Raw genomic sequence first — 26,516 nt, 5'->3', positions numbered from 1 at the left:
AACCATTGTGCGGATATATTTATGCTTCTTGGTGCGAAAGCGTCAAATGGCTCATTTAGCGAGAAAGCCGACATCCGGCGTTTGTAGCAGCGAAATGGCACCTAAATTCCCGTCGGCTGCGATGTCACGTGGCCGTGACGTTGGCTCGTGCTTGCTGGCTCGGGCCTCGACTAAGCAGAGGAGGCGAAGGAGAACACCTGCTGCCGCGGTATTGCGTGACGGGAGAAGGTGTCGCCGCGTCGCCACGTCACCTTCCCTCTCGCAAGCCTGTACTATCCGCGCGTTCTTCTAGCGCGCAAGCGCTCGTCTGCGTTCTAACTGCGCCTCAGGAACGCCTAATCAAAATGCGCCAAGCCTCTAGACAAGCTCGCTTGCCCGCGAGGAGTTCATAACCCGAAGGACTGCTCAGCGGCGTTGAACTGGACTTTAATGCTTTCGTATTCACAACAAGCGTTTACGTGTGCTCTGACATTTTCAAACTAAATCGTAGTTGCAAGGCAGCGCTTGTGTCAATCCGCCTGCTGTTGCGCTATTTTGATAACGGATTCCCGACGAGCGCGGCCCCACACCTCGTAAAGTACACAAGGTCATGGTCGCATGCGTAATCTTTGGCCCCTGAAAACACAAACGAGATAGCTACAGCCTCTTTACAAATAAGGCCAAACTGCGGGACTAAATGCATCACTACCTTCTTTTTCTTCGTTGTCGACCTTCATATTTGTGAGCCGACCGTGCCCGGTTCTAGAGAGCCATGCTACAAATAACTAACACTTTGTACGCCCCACATAAATACTCTTACAGGATGCGTTATGTGTCGCCCTGTTAAAAAAAAATTTGAAATTTATTCCCGATGCGCGTAGAAACAAAATTATATATTATATTTCGCAAGGTTTGGTTTCTTATCTTTGTGTAATCTCAATAAAACAATGTTGGAAACCTTTCGACTTTATACGCAATGAGAGCAGTTCACCCGCAATTTGTGTTTCAAGACGCTTCATTGCACAAATGAGTGAAGGGTATATTCTTATGCACTAACAAATTCATGCTAGAGAAGAGTAGCAGTAATTTTTTTCCAGAGATTCTAATGTGTGCATCGCTTCAGACATGTGTTGTCAAAGGTAAACTTACAAAAACAAAGGTAGTTGGTAGTTACCTGCCTTGATATGCAGCGCATTCATCATTTAGAGATGATTGTAGACGTTAATGCGATTAGCAATGTCATAATGGGTTTATAATTGGTGATTCGGAGAGGGAGGGTATGTTTCTAATGTTATGGTGAATATTATGATCCTTTTTGCGAATATTGTAGCTACTGAAGAAACGACACCAAAGCAAGATCTGTGATACGTACAAGTGCAGTGTGTTTATTAAAGAGCTTGACGAGCCACGCGAATGGCCGGGCTTCGCTCTCTTGCGTTCTTATTTTATTTATTTTCTTTTGAAGAGCAGCACAAGTCCTGTGATTCAAGCAGCCGTGAAATAGAGGTCCACATACATGTAGTGCCCCTGACGTCAATGCCCAGTTTCCCATATCTGCAGGGCCGAAGTTGTGTACACACAAATTGTCTTTTCGGACGCATAACCAATGGCACGTACTCAGTGGCCCAAGGTGGCGTAAGAGAGGCTAGAAACGTACATGACGAAAAATGCGTTGAATTCCCCAAGATTGGTAATCGCATAACAACTGTAGTACGCAGAACGTAGACAGGGCACTCCTCAACGATGTTGCATAATGATGCCTCTGTAATCACAGCTACAAAACGTAGCAATAAAGTGCTTGGTAACTCAGAGTCTCGGTTCAGAACCTCAGCCGAGGTACAGAATCGGTGTTCCGCTTTAGAAGCGCATAACTTGTTTTTAGTGCATGAGCACGACGTCGCGCGCAATCCTGCCTGCGTGCTAGACAAGCTTTTTTTTCTATGCAGATTTCAGATTGATTTCAGATTTCAGATATCTAAATTTTAGATTGTATTGTTACTTTAAACGTTCATATAACTTTCATTACGGACAATTGGCAACTGATTATCTGAAGTTCTGAAAGGAAACGTTTAGGATGGAAGAAACTTCTTATTTTTACTTCTACTTCCTCTTTTTCTCTCTTCCACATAGTGGAAAAATTGTGCTCCGTTTAAAGGAAGCAACTCGGTCATATGGTCACCTACAGGTTTCCCTCTTTCTCAATATTTTTCTTTTATTTTACTGTTACTTCATGACCAAAATTTCACTTCCCCAATAGTGTGTCCATATCTTTCAAGAACATTGCATTCCCGAGCGCAGTTTGTCGACCGAGAGCTGCTCACCTGTTCGGTGCGGCCTCGGTGCCACTCGAAGAGCCGCAGGTCGTCCAACTCACGTTCCCCGTCCTCGTCGAAATTCACCTCTCCTGTGAATCCATCGTAGCTGGCCTGGAAATCCGAGAGGTATACTCTATTTTAAATTGACGCTCCGGAATTTCACACAAAAAAAAGAAAGAAGTAGAAAGAACGGCAAATAACAGCAGGACAGAAAGATGAACCAATTATTCACTGAAATTGTGGGATTTCACTTGCCAAAACAGTGATCTGATTATGATGCATGCCGCATAGGGGAGCGGATACGGATAGGGGTAGGGGCAATACGGATTAAACTTGGAACACCAAGGGTTCTTTAACGTGCACCTAAATTTAGGTACACGGGGGCTCATACATTTTTTCTATTTAATTATGTTTTGATCATATGGGTCTTAGCAACCCTGCGCTTCACGATCAGCCCTGCGCCACCACGCGCTATCCGCCACATACAACGTGGTTACAAATTACCGCTTGCCTACCACAGGGCGAGCGCCTTTGTCTCGGGAGCTTTCCGGGGCTTCAAACTTGTCGCGTGACACTGGCTGCTACACTTTTTTTTTCTCCTCAATGCTGGTGTAGTCGGCTCCAGTCAAAGCGAGAAGAAAAAAGCAGTATGCTGGGGAAAGGACACTGACGCTCTTTAGGGCATCCAGCAGCTGTTGGCCGTCCTTCAGAAAGGTGGCGGTGTCACACTCCACCGTGTTCGGCTCCAGGCTGCCCCCGGTTGTCGACAGGTTGTGCAGCGCCGCCGCAAACACGTGCACGGCGTCGTGCACCAGCGCCAGCTGCGTCTGCAGTCACTCGACCCAAGAATGTTGAAAAGTAAGGACGTTATTGTTCATACTTTCTGCAAATGTTGTACGACACAGATGAGCACATTATATAAGCGACGATGGCTCGGGCAATGAGGTTTTAAAATAATAAATTTAAACCCCTGACGTACGGGCACTCTAAAGTCCTTTAGGTAAGGGGACATCTACCGGAAAGGCGTTTAAGCGTAGTGACACACGATAAAGGAGCATATCCCTTAAGGGAGAGTTCCTTTGCGGGAAAGGAGATCGCGCATCTACTTTTCGAGCGGAAAAGGAGTTACTCTCGCACACAGCGTGCACAACTCGTCAATAGAAAAACCTGCCACACAACTACAGTGCCCCATAAGTATTTCTTTGCCTTGCGAAAATGTTTTAATTTTTAGCGGTAATGCGATTTGTCGAACAGTGAAGATTTACTCTAGCTATTCTCTCAAACGCTCGCATCACGTCGCTAGTGCCGCCATGTTGAATTCCGGCATTGTCATTTCCTGCGTCGTCGTTATTTGGTGTGTTAGCATCGTGAAACCATCATTCGCTCGGCACGTAGGCCCACCTTCCGCGGTAGGCGGCTCGAGGGGACACTGGCGCCGAAGCAGTCAACGTGAAGCATGCTCATGATGAGTGGACGTTTGAGGTTTTCCACTTTCGCCCTGGCTGCGTTTCCTCCTCTTCAAGAGACCTGGGAGCGACAAGCCTCAGAGCGATCTCAACTCTTGCTTCATCGCTAGTGTTTCGATGAGCCATGATGCATATACGCAGTTCTGTCACGCGATCGCAATTGTGCGCATAACGCATCCAATAAAACGCGTTACGCCTGCTTGCATGGAGGAAGGGACAGAAAGTCGTGAAAAGGGACGACAGAAACGAGGCCAGCGCCAGAATAAACAGCATGCACAGCTATTCTAGTACACCGTAGCATAGCAAAACACCGACTGTACATAGTTGCTCGACCAATTTAAATTCCTGCTAAGAGCGCAAAAACGCGAATAAAATAAACTAATATACGTATCATAAGGCCATCAATAAGAAAAAAAATGTTTTTGGGTTCTACAGTAGATAAATGTAATTCAAGTATGCAGCTTTTTAAAAATGTTTTCTCTCCTGCTGCTTTGACAACTAGCGCTTTTTTTTTTTTGCGGCGTTCATCTGGGGAACCAACTAAGGAAGTTAGTGCGGTGCCGTGTGTCATCGGCGCAACTCCTTTCTGCGAAGGGTCCTTGAGAGTAACAAAAGAGGTTTACTGCAAAGGACTTTAGTTTCGCCCGCGTGTCAGGGGTATTAATAATTTCTCTCTCTCTCTTTCTGTCTCTCACTCCGATAAGGCAAGGAGGCAGTATTTATAGTATTTTCCAGCCCAAATGCGACTCCCTCTGCTCAAGGGAGGCATACAACTTGGAGTAAGCCTGTGTATTCGAACAAGAGATGGGTTAACATCGGTAAAGGTAAGCGCGGATGATGTCTTTGATGGCGAACGCTTAGGAACCTTATAGTCACCACTTCCGCCCCGGCTGCCGGCCCCTCACCTGCTTCTCCCGCCCGCCAGCGGTGAGCTCGGGGTGTTGGCGCACCAGCCGGCGGCCCAGCAGAGTGAAGTCGTCGTCGTCCAGCTCCAGCATGCGGAAGCTGTACACCCGGGCTTCGGCCATCGCCTGCCGAAGGGCGGGCCGGCTGCCCGGCACGTGGGCGTCCTGCGGCGTGCGCGCAGGGCCACGCAAGCATCAAGCACGCTTGACCACCGCGCCCATTATGACCGCCCTCAAAATTCGATGTTGTCAGTCCACAGAAATTTTGAGACTACTGAAATGTTTAGACTACTGATTTGCAATTATCTTTTTTTTTAGGGGGCTGGGTGTGCAGAAGGAAATCAAAGGAGTACTAGTTTCATCAAGATTGGGAGAGCTAGATTAGTATGGGTAATAAGCTTTTGACAACTGGACGCTGGTCCTCTCACCAGTGACACGAGCAGGTAACTGTGTAGCTCCGTCACCAGGCCGGCCTCCAGCGCCTGCGAATGAGGCAAGATGACGACTCAGAACGAGATGAGTACCGGCACGCTATTCAGCCAGACAAGCTGAATTGTGACGCAAAGCGAAAGAAAGGCACAGCAGTTGTAAGGAAGGTAGCCAGTTGTACATATTACGCAACTGGATGTGGGCTTGCTGCAGTCGACGAGTGACCTACAAAAGTATGAGTTCGTTCCTCGCTGCTATTGCCTTTTTTTCCTTTTCTTGAGCGAGAACGAAAGGACGAGGCTGAGGTTCGTGTCGTTTGAGGTTCGTCGTTTTAGTCGTAGAAATAATACATCAGAAATATACAAATGGACGAGTCTGAAACATTTATTTATGCCGACCTGCTTACTTCGGAAGCCAGGAAATCAGCTCGCTAGCTATCACTGCCAATGCTACTTAGCTGAAAGTATGGCACTATAATCAGTGAACATTTTTCCGCCATGCTTTCAATGAATCCTGCTACCCCGCGAAAGCTGCGTGAATGTGCAATGTTGCCCGTGAATTTGCAATTCAAGGAAGGGTGATTCACGTTTTCTTTGGATGACCTGTTGCGTTTGGCTGGCATTAAATCTTCGGACAAGTTCGCCACTTCAGCTTCGCCTTCTTTTGGAAGAGTTATCAGCTTGGTTGTCAGAATTAATTCATGCAACCTCGTAAAGAGGACCCGCAACTCCTTGCAAGTCTGTGTCTGCGTCTTGTCTGTAATTCTGGGTACCGTGTATGGGAAACCAGAGCGGAAAGTTCTTGCGCCAATATTGGCGCCGTAAAGCACACGTTTTAAGTCTAACATGCTGCGATTTATCGCCGCAAAATTCGGTGCTCATCTCGAGACACACTCATCTTAACGCTGCGAGCCCGGTATTTTCCAGTAACGAACGGCGTGTGCGTTATCAGCATGACATAGCATTCCCGACAGGAAAGTAGCGGGCGCGGCATTTTCAAGAAAGGAAACGCATCAAGGCAGATGACGATTATCGTTGTGGGGCAGAAGGGGCACTCCAAAGGGTGTAAACTTTTCTTAGAGTGTACACTCTAAGAAACGTTTACACCCTTTGGAATGTATATTTGCCACACAACAATAATCGCCGTCTATCTTGCCCCCATTTCCTTTTGCACGGGCACTGTTCATATCGGCACTATTTGACGTTCAGCCTCTTAGGCGGTCAAAAAATTTCCTTGCACTAGACCTTTAAACAATCGTGCAGCCTTCTTGGTCTACCGGGCAGCTATTTCTATACATGGCACCTCACGGACCCGTGAAAAGGGCAGGGCTCACAACTGAAACATTAGTCAGCTTACTGTTTAGTGGAAGAAAAGACTACAGCAAGCTTTAATTATAGTTTTCTAGCCAATCTGCCCCGTGATCTCACGAATGTCGCAGCCTCGACGTTCTCACCAGTCTCTCTGGATTTCTTCATGTTCGCATGGTTTCTCCTGGTACTATTCATCACACGAAAAAGGAGAAGGAAAACCTAGAAAACACAGCAAAGCGAACACCGCGACTGCTTCGTCTAGCCAACAAAGAACCAGCATGCGCCAATTTCAGTACTCTAGAACAAGGGGAGTGCCGATGCACGAGCACCATTCGGCGACGCATAGCGAATACGGCCGCGTGCCATAACGAGATGTCATTTGCGATGGCCGATTAGTAAAACATAATTCCCCGCTTAGGAGTTATAAAAGCTTAGTCCACCTTCGCAGCCGACGCTAGCTTGCTCCGTGCAAGTCCTGGCAGCCAGAAGATATTTTATACCATTTAGAAAATCTGTTGTTATGCGTACTTCTTTTATCACTGCAGGATAGCGTATAGCGATACAGTACGTTCTATTCTTTTTCTTTCTGTCAGGTACGCAGATCTTTATTTCTTTCACAATAAAGTATACCGAGCTTAGTTTAGATTTTAAAAAAAAGAACTTCCCGAAAGTTGATGTACGGTGCTTGCTCGCAGCTAAAGAAACACCCCGATCGCTTATTATCTAGCATCTTCCAAGTGCTTCTCAGCTGACTCAGAATATTCTTAGCTCTTAATTCAACAAAATGGCCAACAGTTATTGCTGTCACCAAACGCTGTTCGCCAGTCCACCCACCTGCATCAGGACGTCCTCGATGCGGTTTTCATCCACGTCTATGATGATGTTGCGATATCCCGACTCCACCAACTCCGACCATAGGTCGTCATCGGACAGGTCGAAGGCGAGCAGTTTGCGCTCGGACATGTCATCCTTTCTCTCCAGCTCCTGGAGTCGCTCCAGGCCTGCAGGCGCATGCGTCAGTCGCAGGATTAGGCGGTGCGCCATGCTTCGAAGAGCTCGCAGTACATAAATGCACGAGTGGAAGAGATGGCGTGCGACTGTCGAAATGTGCCTAGCGAGGCTTCATGTGCTATAATTGGCGGACAACTTTACGTAGAAATGAAGCGAAAACCACGCAGGCGAAGGGGTACGTGAGATTAATAGTCCCGCAGTCTCGTTCGTTGAAGCTGGCGACCAAAATGCGTAAACGTTTTGCTTACTACAACGCTTGGGCTAGAATAAGACATAAAATACGCTACCAAGCCTTCAATTTGACTTTTATTTTCCTCTCTATATCGTCCCAAGTAGCCTGCTCCGAGGAAAACGTAGGTGCAGTTTATTTCGTGGTTGCTTCCATGGTCACCTGTGGTCAACATGTTTGGTGACGACTTACTGCCACAGAATGCCATATTCGTTTTGCAGTTAAAGTCGTAATCATTATTCCTGGCAGCGCGGGCTGCATTCTTGAGGTGGCGAGGTGCGCAAACGCTCGGGCAATTGGATATAGGTGCACGTTAAAAGACCTAATCTTGTCACAGTTAACTGAAAGCCCTCCTCCCCTACGTCTTTCTCATGGTCACAGCGTAACTTTTTGGGGTAAAGACCCTCGAATTATTAGCTACCTTCCGATGCCTCGCAGTCACGGTTCTGTACCAGTGTTGCGGATGCCACCTCGGTTACCAGTACGAAAATCCACTAACGCGGTGAAGAGCTGATCCTTTATCCGACCTCCTTAACTCCAGCTTGCCTGTGCGGTTCAGCATCTCTGTTAGCTCCGAGACCTTTGAGTGGCGCCCTCTCGCGTATGACGTCAGCGGGGTGAGGAGGGGGGTGCTCAGCTGCTGCGCCGCCCGCTCGCTCGCTACGTGAAGGCAGCTTGTTGAAGATGTAGGCCGACTTGATTTGCTCGAGTTTTTTTTCTTTAATGCGAGTCTGCAGGTTTTCGAAGCAGTATAATCGGAATATTCGGCGACACTATTTACTGCAAAATCGAGCTGAGCCGCCGTCGTCATCGCGCTAAAGGCCACTTTAAGTCCGACGTAGCGTTGGCGCGCACGCGTGTCAACGCGACGTCGCTTGAACGGCCGTGGACCAAATAATAATATCACGTTGTTACTGCAAATTGGTTTAGCGTTACATGTTAAATTACAGGTTATCGATTACAGGACTGCTAACAAAACACCCTCGGTCCCATCGTCGTTTCGGGTACCCCTTTCTTTTAAACAGCTTGGCTCGCGTTGGCTGCGACACGTGGAAAGACCGCCATTGCACCAGCAGACATGGGGTCAATATGACAGTGCCCATGGTAGCCATGTGTTAACGGTTACCTGTGCGTCAATGGTGAGGACATTTGATGAAGATAAAATGAGAAAGATCCCGGCCTAATTCGTCGTATCTGATGTCTAGTCAATAAACCTTATCGCTTTTCCCTTTCACTTCCGGTAATCAGTGTTTCGTGTGCTCTGTTTTAGCGTGAATAAATATCGATTGGTTCAGGTTTCCGCTAGCCTATGGGGATATACAATTAGTGAATGTTGTACTACTAGTAAAGCAGAGAGCTGGCCCAGCTGGTGCGCGCCTAAATGAAAGAAATAAAAAGAAGTAATAAACATGGTGCACCAAGCTTTATCCCATCCCGTTCCTTTTCTTTATGTTCTGTGTTCACCTCTGGTTTCTTTTTCAAGTAGGGTTACCGGACTCAGACTTGCATCTTTATTTCCGTCAGCTCTTTGCATTTCTATTGCACAGGAAGGAATAGTTAGAAAGTTGAATGAAGGAAAGTGGAAACATAATGAGTTATTTCATTAGCATGACCTTTTTCTATTCAAATTCTGCAATCAGCCCTCAGCGATTGGTCAAAAACCTTTTGGGCCACCCTCACTTCGCCTGTCAGTCACGCGACATCACGCAAACTGCGATAGCTACCCATCTGATATGACGTGTACACACTGATTATGCATGATTGGACTGAACAAAAGAAAAATTGTTATTTCTGATTCGACGCCTTTTAGCAATGAGCCCCCGGCTATTGTTCAAAAATTTTCGGGCTGCACGCACTTCACCTGACGGTCACGTGACGTCAGAAAACCGCGAAAACTCACCTCGTCTAAGTGACGTGCACACGTTAAAGATGCATTAATATGCCGAACAAAACTGAATTTTTCTCTGAATAGCCCCGTTCCTAAAGGAATAAAAGATAGCTGCCGCCGATCGCTCAGGCACTGGCTACTCGAACCCGCCGGAGAGCATGGATTTATTTGCATACAATAAACCTTTTTGCGTAGCCGTGTAACGTCTTCGAGCACTTTCAGCACGTTTACGATTTCGCTCAGCCAACTTTTCTTTGCTGAGGATACTCTTTAGCGGCATTCTTAACCTTCCGCTGCGTGCCGCTGCGATTTTCGACCAGCCACCGCAAGCTAATTAAGGGAAAGCGGACCAATCGCAGACGCCGGCACCGCCCTCTTCACCCGGTTATCGATTTTCAGTGCAGTGGCTCGGCCCTATCGAATTGTTCTCCACTTCAGCGTGCTGCTCGCCTCTCATCAGCCAATTAGGTAAGACAAGCTGCTCAGTGTAGGCAAGGTTAATCGTATTTAAAGCAAACAAAATTGGCCTCATCTATACGAGGACAGGGTTTGATTGGTCTGTTTAGACAACCTTGCTGGTAACCGTCCTATGCTTGCGTCGGCGGCTACGCGAGTTGGACGTCAGGTGATTGGAATAAAAACATATTGTAATAGTTTTATGTTATAGGGCCCTTGTTATACGTACTCGCGGTATCTGCTTCACACTCACTGAAAAAGGTTTCCGGAGTTTTCTCGCAGTTAACTACCGGAAAAGGCGTTCGAAAACAAGGTCAGGGATGACGGCTTCTACATCAGCAAAATCACGGGAAGACATCAGACTGGGCTACAAAATTACAAACAACTTCCGCATTGTCGGCGACTCGATCACAGCGAAGGAACAACACTTGTTAAAAAGTGGGCTCCAGTCATTTGCCTTAACATTTCTTGTTTCAGCGCAACAGTGTCACAGAGAACACGTTTTTTTTTTCTTTGCGGATAGTTGCGTTACGAACGATAACGTATCTACACGAAACGCAATGCAAACTGAAGGTATTTCGAAAAAAAAAATAAAGCATATCGCAATGCTGCCTAACGCATTAGCACTCAGCGTGTTTTACGGAACCAAAGTAAAAGAAAAAGAACGCTTCCTGAGACAGGAAGCAATCAGTGCGTTAATTAGTTGCCCTGCCACGCAACTCCTTGCATGACCTACTACCCCTAACCATTCCACCAACATGTTTTTTTTTAAATTGGTCTTCGTTCGAACGCAACTATGTTTTTATTAGTAGCTGTTATCTTCAACGATGGAAAAGACGCGAAACCATGAGCGCAAATGACCGGACAGGAAAGTGCATAGTAAAAATGCATTGGTATGTGAGTTACTGGAGGCGTACTATATGGGAAAGAGACGAGGTATTTGTATCAGCGATACATGCCCGCGTGCAGCAATGAACATAAATAATTCGCGTGTACTTTTAATAACCCCTTAAGGCATGAATATTAATTGGAAATTTAGTTTCGAAACATTTATTGCGTATTGAGACTCACGAAAACCGTAGAGTTAAATAATGAATTAAAAATTTGCAGTTATTCAGCGTGCTTTGTCAACTTTACAAGATGTTGACTCCATACCAAATCGCTCTATACAGGAAGGTCAGATATCATAACATCAGCTCTTTCACGTCTAGCCTACCTGGGGAAGCGACTATTCAGCCACTTGGAAAATATGATATAAAACATTCTAAACAACAATGAAGGAAGTGAACTCGCTACATGACGACATACCGGTGCCAAGAGCATTCATCTTCCAACACTTTACAGATGTTACGGAAGCTTGCAGCACATGTTCAATCAGAAGTGTTTCAAGATGTACGCGACACATTTTATTTATCCCATTTTCGTCAGTGTTGACTCATCTTGCAATGCACAAGTTTGCACGCAGTGTCTGAAGGGGATAAGCATCCACTTTGGCAATTCAAGTTTCATTGCTATTACATCGACGCTGTACGTGGCTAGTTTTCAGCGGATCGATATCCGTAGGCAAAAACGTGGGCCGATCTCGAAGATAGTGCTATACTGGGCCGACACGCGGAATAGGTAAAGCAGGCTTCAAGCACTCCACCAACTTGCAAAAATAAATTTAATACATTGATTCCAAACAAAAACCGTATCCGACATTAAGCTGATAATAACACATACTACACTTTAACCCACGCCGGCCATATCTAGGTTCGCAACGCGTCCTCTCTTTGTCGGCGTTCCAAGCGCTTCCGTATCTAGTTTCTTTTCTTTCCGCTCTCCCATGGTGGCGTTCCCGTTGAAATGTCACGCGTGTCTAGTTTCCTCCGGCTCCTCGGGACGATGGTTTCATAATCCACGCGAATGTACGTATAAATAGAACCAACTGTACATATAAATATCCATATAAGTATAACCAAGTGTGTGTATAAATATAACCAAAGGAGGCAGTTTGTGGGGAATCAGTTTGGTGTGGCCTGTGTTGCGTGTGACCGCTTGGACTTTTCGAGTGACCTCACAGTCATTACCGCACTGCGGGACGTCGACCAACGCACGATCGCCTTGGCTACGGTGAAGCAGTGTGTGCCCTCGGAGTGCGGTGAGATGCGTGCCTGTTCTACGTGCCGTGATTCGTATAGTGAAAGGTGTCGTGCCGCGTTTCGCAATAATACGTGGCTATGTACACCCCACGCTGCCTCGTCATCTTCCGAGGCTCAACAATGTGGAGGAGCGACTAGTCGCGCCTGGCCTTCCATTTGTGTGCATAAGGCGTTTGCCGCACGGCAATGGACAGTCGGCCATTAAGGGGCCCACATATACACATCTTCACTTGTCATCCGCCTTGACAGAATGAAATGGCACTTCATTTTCTTGTCTGTTTTTGGCACGCAATGCGGGACCCTTTGTGAAAAAGTAAAATAAAGAACTAAAAGACAAAAATAAAAATGAATACCCTCTTTTTCCTTCTGTGATTTTCTCACGGGGTGTAGCGTCTTTTCCCGTAAATATATACAGGGTGTCCCAGTCCCAGTTAAACCCGAGAGCTCTAGAGAAATCGTACCGACTACATAGTAGCGGCAATCATATTGTTACGCTCTTAGGTGCATAATGGGTTCACGAATGTGACGCTCTTAGGTGCATAGTGGGTTCACGCCTCAACTAACAGTATGCGGGGGCACCGAAGAGTGGTGAACGAGGAAGACGACGTGTGGCTGGCTGGCTGAATCTCGACAGGTGCTCAGCTGATCAAGGCCATCGCTTCTAACTCTACCCGGCTTCAAAGTAACGCCTTTTGTGGGCGTAACAGAGTGGTGGAGGTGCGGGGTACGACAGGACGTACCACGGAGTCGCAACATCCAGAACTTCGCCGGAGCCGTCGTCTTGCCGGTCGCTTGCCAACGACCTTCCCTATGGCTCAGGACGGAAGTGGACAAATGCCAGCCCTAGTTTCACCTTCTCGAAGGTCAGCGCCAGTTGGACCTTTGCGGCACTACATGGAACCACGCTCGTTCGCGGGAAAAGTGGGCGAAGACGTCGACGAGTGGCTGATGCACTACGCAAGGGGGAGCCGCTACAACCGTTGGGATTCTGTCACTCAGCTTGAATATGTCGCGCTCTTTCTGAGTGAGACAGCGCTGATGTGGTATGAAAACCACGAAGACTCCCTAACAACGTGGGAGCACTTTGTCGAGGACATTAAGAAGTGTTTTGGCGACACCCACGCCAAACAGAAACGCGCCGAGAGAACACTTGCTCAAAGAGCTCAAGCTCCTGGAGAAACATGCACTATATACATAGAGGAAATCCTCAAGCTGTGTAAAATCGTAAATCCGCATATGTCCGAGGAAGACCGAGTCGGACATCTCCTCAAAGGAATTGCAGAAGATGTATACAATTTCCTCATAAATCGGGAACACGTTGATTCCGTCTCAGATGTCGTGCGTCATTGCCGTACGTTTGAGACGTTGAAAACACGTCGCATTGTGCCAAAGTTTGGACGCCTGGCGAATGTGACAACCATTGCCAGCGTCGATGAGAGCCCGTCTGCCGATCTTTCGTCTACTATACGGGAGATCGTGTGTGAGGAACTGCTGCGGCACCAGGAACTTGCGCGCGACGTCATACGACAACCTGACGCTTATTACCCGCAACACATGGCGCCTGCCGCACCCTGCGCTTCCTGGCAACCGGCGGTATGCGTCACAGACGTCAACCGCAGACGTGCTCCATGGCTACGTGAGGACACATTTACGACCGAACACCGACCTGCAGAACACCCTCGCCCCAGCAGGTTTGCACGCAGACCGACCGTTCCTCCTGTGCAGCAGGCTCAGCCGCTTCGCTCTGCTACACGACCCCCCACGGCTGAGCGCTTCGAAGGGCAGTTCATCGATCGTCGTTTACCTGTGTGTTATAGCTGTGGCGACTTAGGTCACATTGCCAGTGTTAGATATGGAGCTGTTTCCTGCGATTACTTCGAGTTCCCCAGACCACATCGGATTGCAGCACAGCTAATTGAGGAATGCAGAAGCAGGAAAGCGCATTCCAGAGGAGACACGTGCAAACAAGTTTGCGGCCCCCAGGTCGTGTGCCGCCGGGATTAGAAGGGGCCCTGGGACAATGGAGCTCAATCGTCCCCCTTCGCCTTTGAAGAAGGCATTTGCCACCGCTGCGGAGCCGAGTCACCGGGAGCAGGTGGGCCCTTGTACAATGGAGCATGAGCGCCCCCCCTCCTTCTCCACCTTAGAAGTGGATTGCAATTCTGCGAGGCAAGAGCGCAGTACCGGGAACAAGTGATCAAGAGTGGAGGACCAGGCGCTGACTCTCTTCGCCGGGTATGACGCCATCGCACGGGCGCCTGCCATTGGCGGAAAGTGGCGTCATCGGAGCGGACTCTCCTGTTGGTCGAACATGACGTGACTTCCAGTGCTCGAAGAGTTTATAAGAAGCCTTCCAGAGAGACCTGAGCATTCTGGGATATTCCCTGATTCCCTGATTCACCTCACTCGAACTTCTTGCCGCGGGCCGCAGCGTCCGAGTTGCTGCCGGCCCGTAATGACTGTACGAATGTTACTTGACGCTCACCTCTCTGTACATAATGTAAAATAAACCCTCCCAAGTTTGGGTTTTCATCCCGAAGTCCGTCCTTCAACCCCTACACCAGGTACTGCAATCGCCGCCAACCACCGAGGTTCGACCGATCGACGATGTCTAGGCGGTACCGCGCTCCTCTGGGCGAAACATACTCGCCCTCGCACACACACTTAGGAAGCTTGCCTTACCAGCACCCGGAGCCGCTGCGGAACCGTTCTCCAGCATCCGATCGCAGCTTGACACCACCACCTGCTCCTCGTGTAAGCCGATCGCCCTCTCCGCGGCGTCGATACCCGTCGCCACCTCCGGAAAACTAGCCAGCGCGGCCGTTGGAGGTGAGGTCGCTGGACAATCTTCGCTGTCGACAGAGATACCTCCAACCATTTGTATGTTTAAGAATAAGGTGTTTGTATTAATTGACGGGGTTTCATCCATGGCCTTAGTGGACACGGGAGCAACCGTTTCAGTGATGAGTCTGGCGTTTAAAAGCCTCCTAGGACGAAAGGTGATGTTTCGCTGGGACCGTGCCGATACGTTTCGCGGAGTGAGTGGGGAGTTGTTGTATCCTGTGGGTGTGTGTAATGTAGACGTAACCTTGGGTGGTCAAATATTTAACGCGGAGTTCGCTGTTCTACCTCATTCTACGCATGACGTAATCCTGGGCCTTGATTTTTTGAAACTGTGTGGTGCCGCCGTCGACTGCAAAACGGGTGAAATCAGTGTAGGTACGAGCTTTTCTGCTGCGTTTATGGAAGGCCCACCGTATCGTGAAAGTGTGCTTAGTGTATCCCGGGATACCGTTGTACCTCCGTTATCCGCAACGTGTGTTTCAGTCGCCTGTTTCCCCACCACCGACGGAACGTTTGACGCTACCGTGGAGCCCGTTCACCTGAGTTGCATCAAGAGGAATGTACTGATACCGTATTGCACGCTGTCAGTTATTCAGGGACGCACCAACTTATGGGCCGTAAACTGTTCCAGTGAACCTGCAATACTACCACAGGGTCTGAAACTTGCCGCCTACCATGAAGATCACGTGCTATCGCTCGCCATTCTTACAGAGGCCCTTGATTCTGCGGATGAGCGCCATTTCGCTAATGTCTGCCCTGCGACGCACTCCTCATTTCTGACTATGGTAAACAAGTCGCTCAGCACTAAGCAGTGTCACGAAGTGGCGAATATTCTGCTAAAACATGCCCGACTGTTTGACTTCTTCCAGCAAGAGGGACCACCATTGTTTTCTCCTTCTCGTATACACCATCGCATAGATACGGGATCTGCCCAACCGCTGCGACAGAAACCATACAGAGTCTCACCATCGGAACGCAAGGTGATCAATGACCAAGTCCACGAAATGCTAAATAAGAATGTAATCCAAGAATCCTGTAGTCCGTGGGCAGCGCCAGTGATCCTGGTTAGAAAGAAAGATGGTTCATGGCGATTATGTGTTGACTACCGCCGCCTCAACACCATCACTAAAAAGGACGTATATCCTCTTCCGCGTATTGATGATGCTATCGACTGCCTCTCATCAGCGTCTTACTTTTCGTCTGTTGACTTGAGGTCGGGGTACTGGCAGATTCCGATGAACGAGGCAGACAAGGAGAAAACGGCATTTGTAACACCAGATGGACTTTTTGAATTTAATGTGATGCCGTTCGGGCTCTGTAATGCGCCTGCAACTTTCGAGCGCTTCATGGACAACATCCTGCGTGGTTTGAAGTGGGAAGTATGCATGTGCTATCTAGATGATGCAGTGATTTTCGGGCGCATGTTCAGTGAGCACAACGCACGTCTCGATCTTGTGCTAGACTGCTTGGACAAAGCGGGTTTGGTCCTCAACTCGAAGAAGTGCCATTTTGGAGAGCGCCAAACACTCGTTCTGGGACACCTAGTGGATAAGGATGGTATACGACCTGATCCAGCGAAGACTGCTATGGTGGAAGCCTTCAAGCAACCTCGCCATGTAAAAGAGCTACGCAGTTTCCTAGGGCTTTGCTCGTACTTCCGCCGGTTTATTCGTGGATTTGCCAACATCGCGTATCCACTGACATGCCTCCTCCAGAAGGGCGTTCCCTTTGAATGGACTCCTGAATGTGAAGCTAGTTTTCGTGAGCTGAAGTCTCGTCTGACGTCTCACCCCATTCTCCGACACTTCGACCATGCGGCTCCCACAGACGTTCATACGGACGCTAGCGGTATTGGCATCGGCGCTGTCCTTATTCAACGCGTCGACACCAAAGAACACGTCGTCGCCTATGCGAGTCGTTCTTTAAGTAAGTCCGAGCGCAACTACACCGTTACAGAGCAAGAATGTCTTGCAGTTATTTTCGCAGTACAGCGCTTCCGGTCGTACCTGTACGGGCGCCCCTTCACTGTGGTGACAGACCATCATTCTCTCTGCTGACTGGTTAATCTCCGTGGTCCGTCAGGCCGGCTTGCGCGTTGGACACTCCGTTTACAGGAATATAACTTTACCGTTTCTTATAAAAGCGGCCGCCGACACGCCGACGCTGACTGCCTCTCGCGTATGCCGCTTCCAACGACGGACTGCGACGCGGACTTCGACTGCTATATCGCATCACTGGAGCCGGAATTTCCTGATATAAGTACCTTCAAGGTCGAGCAACAAAAAGACAGAACTTTAGAACCACTGCTCATTACTGCAAGGCAATCAGCACCATCCACTCGTTTCTGTGTTCGTGATGGGGTTCTTTACAAAAAGAACTATTCTACTACAGGCCCACGATATCTTCTGGTGATCCCGGAGAGTCTCCGTGTCTCCGTCTTGCGCGCTATGCATGACGATCCAACATCTGGACATTTGGGTTCTGCGCGAACTCTCTACCGCCTTCAAGAAAGGTTCTACTGGCCTAAAATGCGCCAGACGACCGCCCAGTATGTGTCCAGCTGCAGCGAGTGCCAAGGCTATAAGCATCCGACGAGTGCTCCTCCTGGTCAACTCCATCCAGTGCCACCCCCAGCACTCCCTTTGAGCAAGTTGGCATCGACCTTCTCGGTACTTTCCCGCGTTCATCCGATGGGAATCGCTGGATTATCGTGTGTGACGATCACTTGACACGCTACTGTGAGACAGCTGCAATACCATCGGCTACTGCAACCGAAGTGTGTATTTTTCTGCTGCGTTTTGTCATTCTCCGACATGGACCTCCCAGGGTCATCATCAGCGATCGTGGGCGGCAGTTCACTGCAGACGTGGTCGAAGAGATGCTTCGTCTATGTGCTTCAAGGTTTCGACATTCCACCCCGTATCATCCCCAAACAAATGGCCTTACGGAACGCACGAACATAACTCTTACTAACATGCTGTCCATGTATGTCGAATCAGATCATAAGAACTGGGACAGCGTGCTCCATTTCATTACGTACGCATTTAACACCTCAAAGCATGAAGTTACGGGCTACAGTCCCTTCTTTCTTCTTTACCCTCGTCCGCCTCGTTATACACTAGACACTATCTTCCCGTTTTCCAGCCACGATAATCTTTGTATATCAGAGACAGTCTGCCTTGCTGAAGAAGCCCGACGACTTGCTTCTTTACGCACTCTTGTTTCACAAGACCGCTCGAAGGCACGCTACGACCGCCGACGCCGACACGTGATATATGACCCTGGTGATTTAGTGTTGCTCTGGAAACCAACCAGGAAACGTGGATTATGTGAAAAACTGCTGGCCCACTATGTTGGACCCTATGTTATTACGGAGCGCATCAGCGAATTAACCTACCGCATAGCACGTCTCACATCAAATGGCCGACGGTCAGCAAAGACTGAGCTTTCGCATGTCGCTCGTTTAAAGCCCTTTATTTCTCGACAGCCTGTTTGACTTGCCCGGCGGGCTTCGTCTGCGTGGAGGGAAATGTTACGCTCTTAGGTGCATAGTGGGTTCACGAATGTGACGCTCTTAGGTGCATAGTGGGTTCACGCCTCAACAAACAGTATGCGGGGGCACCGAAGAGTGGTGAACGAGGAAGACGACGTGTGGCTGGCTGGCTGAATCTCGACAGGCGCTCAGCTGATCAAGGCCATCGCTTCTAACTCTACCCGGCTTCAAAGTAACGCCTTTTGTGGGCGTAACAATATGTACTTAGAGCCAGTATTTTCTTCATCACGAAGTATTAATTAGTTAATTTCGTTTAATCAATGATTTTTAATCATTGCTTGAATCCGAAACATAATATTTACAATGTTGTATACAGCACCTTAAACAACCTCCGAATCAAGCATTTATTTCGTGCTGAAGTGGTCCTGGTTGTTTTTTCCAAGAAAAAGAAAAGCCCGCGACATACGAAATAGATGCGCACTCGCCCGCCGCTACTCAAGCGCCTACAAGCAACCATTGAAAGATATACGGCTGCATAGTACAAGGCTCCGCAACGCTTATCAATGCGTCAGCGGCGTGTCCTCTTGATGCCGCGACAATCACATAGCGTGAAGCCCTGTATCGAGCTGCCGCCGCTAGTGAAGCCGTGTACCCGTGGCTGTTTGCTTGGGAGCGCTTGAGTAGCGGTGTGCGAGCGCGTATCTATTTCGTATTTTGGATGTTTCGCACGCTTTTGTTTTTTCTTGGAAAAGCCAACGAGGCAAAGCTGAGCACTAAACAAATGATTGATTTGGAGGTTATTTGAGGTGCCCTACAACTTTGTATTTGATATATTTGCGATTAAAACAATAAATAAAAAGTTCACTAAATAAAAGTAATATTTAAGTAATACTTTGTGATGAAAAAAATACTGGCCGTAAGTACATACGACTACGGCTACTATGCAGTCGGCACGAATTCTCTTGAGCTGTTGGGTATTTTTAAAATCTTGGTCTAAGTTAACTGGGACACCCTATACATACATATATATATATATATATATATATATATATATATATATATATATATATATATATATATATATATATATATATATATATATATATATATATATATATATATATATATATATATATATATATATATATATATATGACCCAGCTAGTCAAGCAACAAGTAGTGAACTCTTAAAGTTCATCCACCAAGCGGTGGTTAAGGTTTCAGTGAAACAGCGAAATTAAAACGTCTCCGCCACGTCGCCTTCAGAGACGGGCACTCCAAAAGCGCGACATGCAGCGGGGCTTGCGACCGGACCGGCGCTGGCGACTTCGGCTTGAACGGAGGCGTACCGTGTCTACATGAGTCAGGCACACACAAGGTCGCAGGCGCACTGATCCAGGTAACCTGCAGCACCTCGTCGTAAATCCCGATGACCATCATATGAGCTAATAACGTTCTCCGCGCTCCTCTTGATGGCGCCCGTAAACTGACGGCGCTGGTGAACGACAAGCGAAGCAAGTTTTCTTAATTCAGCGATAACCTTTGGAATAACTTCAGCCGTGGAAGAAGAGATTTCGTATTTTTTGATGTGACTTCTAGTCATACTCTTCAAACGATTTTGTGAACTAGGAGGGCTAATTTATAACGCTAGCATTCACTATTTTTCTCTTTCTTCATTTTTTTCTTTATGCGGGTGAAGCAATGCTTGCTATTTATTGCTCGGTTTAGAGGGTCACGCTCAGCTAAATTAAAGTTTTCTCCGATATCCGTAGAGTATTTCCATGCGAACACCAACCTATCTAATGTGATATGATTTGTAGAGTTTTACACGCTCTATCTACATTTAGGACTACGAGAACAATTTTCGCCTATTCGTGTATGCGCGTATAACAGTGTTTTATTGTACAGTAGACAGGAACTTCTATTGATAAATGTGAGTGCATATGGGACCCTTCGTCGGATTAGCTCCCATCGCTTTCTTTTTTTGTAGTATCAGTATGTTTCTGTGCCTCTGGTATGTGTTTGAGTGTGGGTAAACTGAGGCGTAACCACTCAATTACTTAACTCCGTATTAGGATAGGTAGCTCAAATCTAGCCTACCTTCCCGTTCCTAAAGAGTTGTTAAACAAACTACAAAGCATGCAACGCCGTGAATCGTGCCGAGATTAATGTGCGCCCAATACACCATTATTCGAGTGATTGAGAGAGCGAGAGTTTGTTTCTGAAAGAAACAGAAATATATTTTGATTTCTGATTCCGCAAGCATGTCGCGGAATTGGTACATGTTTACAGAAAAAAAATAACATCAAGGGCCGGCTTAAGAATTACCCACCGTTCTACTTGAAAGCCAGTTTAGCACACTGAGCCAATCCTAGAACAGGTTTTTGCTCTAAATGTGACCGTTCGTTTGAACACTTCTTTCTCTATTCTTTTAGTGTACGTGTAAAACTAGATAATAAATAAAAAATACCGTTTACGGATTTACGGTTGAGCACCCCTATAGTTGAGATTACTAAGGCGGGGTGCAGTCAAAGCCAAGTTCACCTTATGGGAAAAACGCTGTAGGGAAAGGGGCAAGCCTATAGGTCTTCAGACAACCTAAACGCAATATGTTCTAGACATTCAATAAACTGCCTGTGTATATTAGGCATAAAGAATATATAGAGTTTATAAAGGTATTTAAACCGTTTGCTGTCTCAGTATATTTCAGTATTCACTATACTCAGAAGTACTGTAATTTAGGATAGTTAGTAGGGGCTTTTTTTCTGATCGAATGCGATTACACCAGAAATAAGTATACGATGCTGATTGTCTCTAAACAGTGTACTGCTTATGAACGCTGCGTAGACTGTACAAATTGATATCCCGGAACGGTGTGAGACGTTGGCAAAACAAATGTGGCGCAGCCGGAAGCCCTCCCACCTTGGGCGTCCTCGTAGAGGTAGGCGACGAAGAGCCAGCCCATGCGTTCCAGCAGGTCGGCGCAGGCGTCCGCCATCACGCGCGGCGACGGGGCCATGTCGAGGGTGAAGGTCCCCTCGGCCGCCTCTTCCTCGGTCTCCAGCTGGGGCACCCGCAGCGCGGCGCACACCGACGCCGCCAGCGAGGAAGCGTGGCCGCCGCCCACGGGGCCCACCAGGGCGACGGCGCCGCCTTCCAGGAGACCGCACACTGCACGTCGCGCGGAAGGAAAAGGAGAGGGGGGAGGGGGGGGATCGAGACTTCAAATCAAGAAGAAAGACGGGCCAAGTGATTAAGTGTGACTGCTATTGTGGGTGGGGGGCTTACGTTTCCGATTTCGTGCCCTCACACCATAGAGACGTTACGGAGATTCGAAGGCTCGAGTTAGGCACGCTGGAAAGTTTCACGCGAGTCGCGTATAGCTGTACAAAAACTCGTTGTTCCTGGCTAAAATATTGCCTTTTCTCTCAGTACTCACCTCTACAATTTTCCAAGACGTTCAAGCTTGCTACTAAAAATAGTGACGCATAGACACGCGTCGAGCAGAATCAGTGCGGCAAAAAACGGTGTCCATCTTATGCACGCCGGAAGCGTGAGTGAAGCGCTTGCTGGTCTCCGCTTTATGCTTTTCTTTTCGTGCCCGTGTTAAGGAGGCGTCGGTTCGATTTCATTTTCGGGGCATCGCCCCGAAAATGAAATAGCGAATAGCAGTCACCGGCTCTTTCGTCCGTTTTCGTCGTTGGTGGTCGGACCTGCACCACCGGTACAACGACGCTGATACAAAGGGCACGTGACCTCGTGCAACCGAGGTGTGGGGCTCGTTCATCGCCAAACGCCAACATAAATATACTAGGTTAAAGATCCTCCTATGGAAGGGTAGCTCTCAAAAACTTATACATTCGAGATGTGATATTTGAAACGACAAAGTAAACATATTGTCAAAGTTCATTAAAAATTGCGGGCTATTGCAAAAAATATTGCAAATATCCTTTACAACCGTCATATACTTGCCGTAACCGAAATATTGCTTAGACCTAATATTAACGATGACGAAACTATTCTACCTTCCCACAAAGTAATAATGCGTGACCGCCAAAGAGGAGGACGGGGCCCCGTGGCAGTAATAACAAAAGTAAAGTTCAATGCGTCGCGCTTGAAGGCATTCGAGACCATGAAAGTATCTGGTGTAAACTGAACTACGAAAATATTTCTGCTTTGCTCGGCGTGGTTTACTGACGACCAAAAAGCAGTATGTCACACCTGGAAGCGCTGGCCGCTTACCTAGAGCGCATGCTCAAACCAAATCACAAGCTGGCGCTCACTGACGATTTCAACTTGTTTGGCATAGACTGGAACGCACTCGCTATCTCAGGGCCCGATGACGTTGACAATGCACGCCTAGATCTTGATTCTTCATTTCCCCATAACTTCAAACAAATAGTCACTATTCCGACTCGCACCATTGTAACTACGCAATCGATTCTTGACCTTGTGTTTGTACAAAATTTTTCTGAATATCACTCAGTCAGTACTGTCGATGGTATCTCAGACCGCAAGATCGTTCAAGTTACTCTAAAGATCAATAGCACAAAAACTCCTCTCTCGGTAGCAACTTTTCGGGACTTTAATGCTGCAGATGATTAATTTGTCCTAGACGCAATGCATCCCTCGCCTTCTTATTTTGAGCATGGTGGTGATATCTTTCATCTTTGGAACAAGCTCAAGAAATTGGTGTTATCATGCATTGAGAGGTATGTTCTTTTGCGTAGAAAGACTACAAATTATGGGAACCCATGGATTAAACGAGTTATTAAATGTCTTATTATTATTAATAATTAATGTATTAAATTATTAAACGTCGTATTAAACAAAAAAAGAAGGTTAAAACTACGTCAGCATGAACCGCGCGCCCTTAAAGAACAGCTGGTTACTAAATTGAACCTTGCGCGCAGTAAATTTTATTGGCAGACTCTTACAGTTTTCTTTAAGGAATCTCCTAAGAAATTCTGGCGCTACTTGTCAGGTTCCAAACCATATGTGAATCAGCTGAAGATCCATTGTAACATGTGTACAAACCTTACTTCAATTGTAAATGAATTCAACACTACTTTTCGTTCGAGCGTTTACAAGGCCAAATCTTCAATATTTGCGAAGGCAAAACTCTGATCTATCACCTGTTGCAAACCTAATGCCTGACCTAGCTCTTACTTGCGAAGGAATATTTTTTCTATTTTTTTTAGGTTAAAACAAAGAAGTCAAGCGGCGCTGACAGCATACCGAAAGCCTTCCTTGTGCGATACTCAGAAGTTGTATCACATTACCTTTATGTTCTGTTTAACGCTTCACTCAATTAAAGCTCCTTACCCACAGATTGGCTAACAGCAAAAGTGGTTCCCGTATTTAAATCAAGAAACAGATTAACAGCTTGTAACCACAGACCACTTTCTCTAACAAACACATGCTGTAAATTCCTTTAAGGTGTAATAGCGCACCATATATCTCTGCACCTCGAATCGAAAGGATTCTTCGTTGAGTACCAGCATGCTTTCCGGAAGACTGTCTCGACAACTACGCAATTAATTTCGGTTATGCATGATTTTGCTTCAGCTTTACATAATAATGAACAAATAGATGCAAATTTTGTTGACATGTCACAAGCTTTTGATCATGTGCCCCACACTTTACTCGTTGACAGATCAAGGGATGCCGGGCTTCCTGAGAGATTGATAGTGTGGTTGTAGGCTTATCTGAAAAATCGCACAAAGTTTGTAGAGTGTGCAGGTGTGAGGTCTGCTGACCTACCAGTTTTGTCAGGAGTACCACAATGTTCCGCGCTAGGTCCTTTGTTATTTTCAATTCATATAAACGGTATTGCTTCTAACATCGATCACTCTGTTACAGTAAAATTATTCGCTGATGACTACGTGATGTACAGTGTTGTTCATAACTCTTCTTGTCAAACACTACTGAACAAGAGCTCCCGTAAACTTGAGGTCTGGTGCGAACGAAACGGCATGCAAATCAATTTTGATAAAACAGTTGCTATGACAATAACCGCAAAAGAAAAAGCCAATGTCGCATACGTATTACACTACTAACAAAAATATTCAGTCAGTAACGTCTTTCAGATATCCAGGGCTAACTATCGCAAGCAACTTCAAATGGGATAAGCATTTGAAGAACGTTTGCACAACAGCGTTTAGAAAACTTTGCTTTCTGCGCGGGAAATTGAAAGACTCGCCGTCGAGTGTTAAACTCGAGGCATAGGGCACTATGGTTCGACTAGTTCTTGAGTACGGTTCCGCAGTGTGGGACCCACACTACGTTAAAGATATTGCGCAAGAAAAACCAATTCAGCGGCTCGCTGGCAGATTTATTGTATCTATCAATATTCTTCATCTGTTACCCGTATGCTGCAGCGACTGAATCTGGAGCCCCTCCGGGACCGGCGAAAGACTGCCACACTAAAAATGCTTTATATGATCTGAAAAAACATAATTGGTCTGCCGCGTGAAACTTTCCCGTACACAACACAGGTTATCTAGAATTATTCACACGAATGTTATCCTTGCGTACATTACGAGGACGAAGATGTTTCAGAAGTCTTTTTTTTCCGCTCACAATTGAAGAGTGGAATTGTCTGCTCGAGTCTGTTGATTGTACAAATGTAAATGCCTTTGGGGGGGGGGGGGGGGTGAATTCTTTGTCATTGCACTTGATGTAAAAAAAAAGAGAAAGCCTCTCCTGCCTGGACAGCACTGCTGCCTGTAGTATTTTGAAAATGAAAGAATAAAAAAATAGGTTGGGGAAATAGACCACGGATGAGAAGGTGAAGGATGTAGACATGGCTTCTTGACATCGCCTATAAAGCGTAACAGAGCTGTGAGTCACGACAGCTCTGTTCCTTGAGAAGGGCTAATGCAGAAATCATCGAAGACGGAAGGAAGTATTTTAATGATTGGAAAATCTAGAGAGGTCGGCCGGATAATGGAGCATCTGGCCTGCTACTCTACGTAAGGGAGGGGGAAGAGGGGAAGAAAAGGGGTCACAATGATGGATGATAATGGGAGGAACGAGGTGAATGACACATTACACAACTGGTATCACAGGCGTGAGTCCAGGCCCGTGTCACCTAGGAAACGTGAAAGTGCACGCATTGTCTCTGTCGTCTGCCAACTCTGTGGCCACGCGCCTAGCAAGAGGTCCTCCGACAGTGGTCCACTGTGGAAATGTCTCAATGTATCTGCCAATGTTAGTCTTTCTCGCGCATACTCAGGGCACACCACGAGCACATGTTCTACAGTCTCTACAGCGCCACACATGATCATCAAAGACGATCATCAAATAAGTCAATAGCCGTGCCTGCCGGTGTACATGCTGCCGTGCTAGAGCACTGGGACATCTGAAAGCTTAATCGCTGTGGTGGAGTTTTCGGGTGTCCGCCTCTTCTCCTGCCTCCATATTCCCCTGTGGCGGCTACAGGAGAGGGCTACGGCAACAGTGCAGGTAAGCCGGGGAACGGCTCTATTATTAAACCAACGCTGCCTAAATGACCTCACTGCTACAAGTGTAGGCCCTCGAGCACGTCATTCCTTTAATAAAGCCGATAGCTTTCCAGAAGCGTTCGGCTATTCGCTTACATGGACTATCATCGTCGATGGTTTCTGCAAAATATATATAAAAACAACCTCACTGAGTGAAGTAAAATAGGATTGGAAAGGAAAGAAAACAATGCAAACACGTTATGTAAATAGAATTCCACACTATGGGGAATCCTGATTCACAATGTGAACGATTCACGCCTGCCCAGCGAACACTTTCAAATATGAAAAAAAAATAGCCTTTGACAGATATCACAGTTCTAGTCCATGAGTGGTCTACTCGAAGAGGTGGAGATTACTTGCACAAAAAAATGAATTGCATAATTGACTAATAAACAAACTTCACTAATGAATTGTCCAACTAATTGCCTTATGGCGCATGCAATTTACAACTTCTAGCCGGGGAGTTCACGAGGAGTACCTACTTGCAACGAATACTCCTGATGGCACCAGTTCCCAGAGATTTCTCCCCGAACTTTGCGGAGAAA

The 26,516-nt window shown here is 47.0% G+C and overlaps 1 protein-coding gene and 1 pseudogene across 1 annotated transcript in view; both read right to left on the bottom strand.

The window, feature by feature from the left end:
* LOC135899225 (glutamate receptor ionotropic, kainate 2-like) overlaps window positions 1-26,516 on the bottom strand; it is a 99,070-nt gene that overhangs the window by 32,390 nt on the left and 40,164 nt on the right. Inside the window, exons 3-8 of the mRNA XM_065428491.2 lie at window positions 21,389-21,637; window positions 7,239-7,405; window positions 5,094-5,147; window positions 4,666-4,830; window positions 2,966-3,121; window positions 2,301-2,405 (exon numbers count right to left, since the gene is read on the bottom strand). Coding sequence (XP_065284563.1) covers window positions 2,301-2,405; window positions 2,966-3,121; window positions 4,666-4,830; window positions 5,094-5,147; window positions 7,239-7,405; window positions 21,389-21,637 — 896 coding nt within the window. The remainder of the gene's footprint in view (window positions 1-2,300; window positions 2,406-2,965; window positions 3,122-4,665; window positions 4,831-5,093; window positions 5,148-7,238; window positions 7,406-21,388; window positions 21,638-26,516) is intronic.
* LOC135899251 (U2 spliceosomal RNA) lies at window positions 11,555-11,734 on the bottom strand (annotated as a pseudogene).

The sequence above is a fragment of the Dermacentor albipictus genome, chromosome 5, assembly GCF_038994185.2.
Source record: "Dermacentor albipictus isolate Rhodes 1998 colony chromosome 5, USDA_Dalb.pri_finalv2, whole genome shotgun sequence".
Classification (NCBI taxonomy): Eukaryota; Metazoa; Arthropoda; class Arachnida; order Ixodida; family Ixodidae; genus Dermacentor; species Dermacentor albipictus.
The sequence above is the reverse complement of the archived record's forward strand: the minus strand, read 5'-3'. Positions and strand labels throughout refer to the sequence as shown.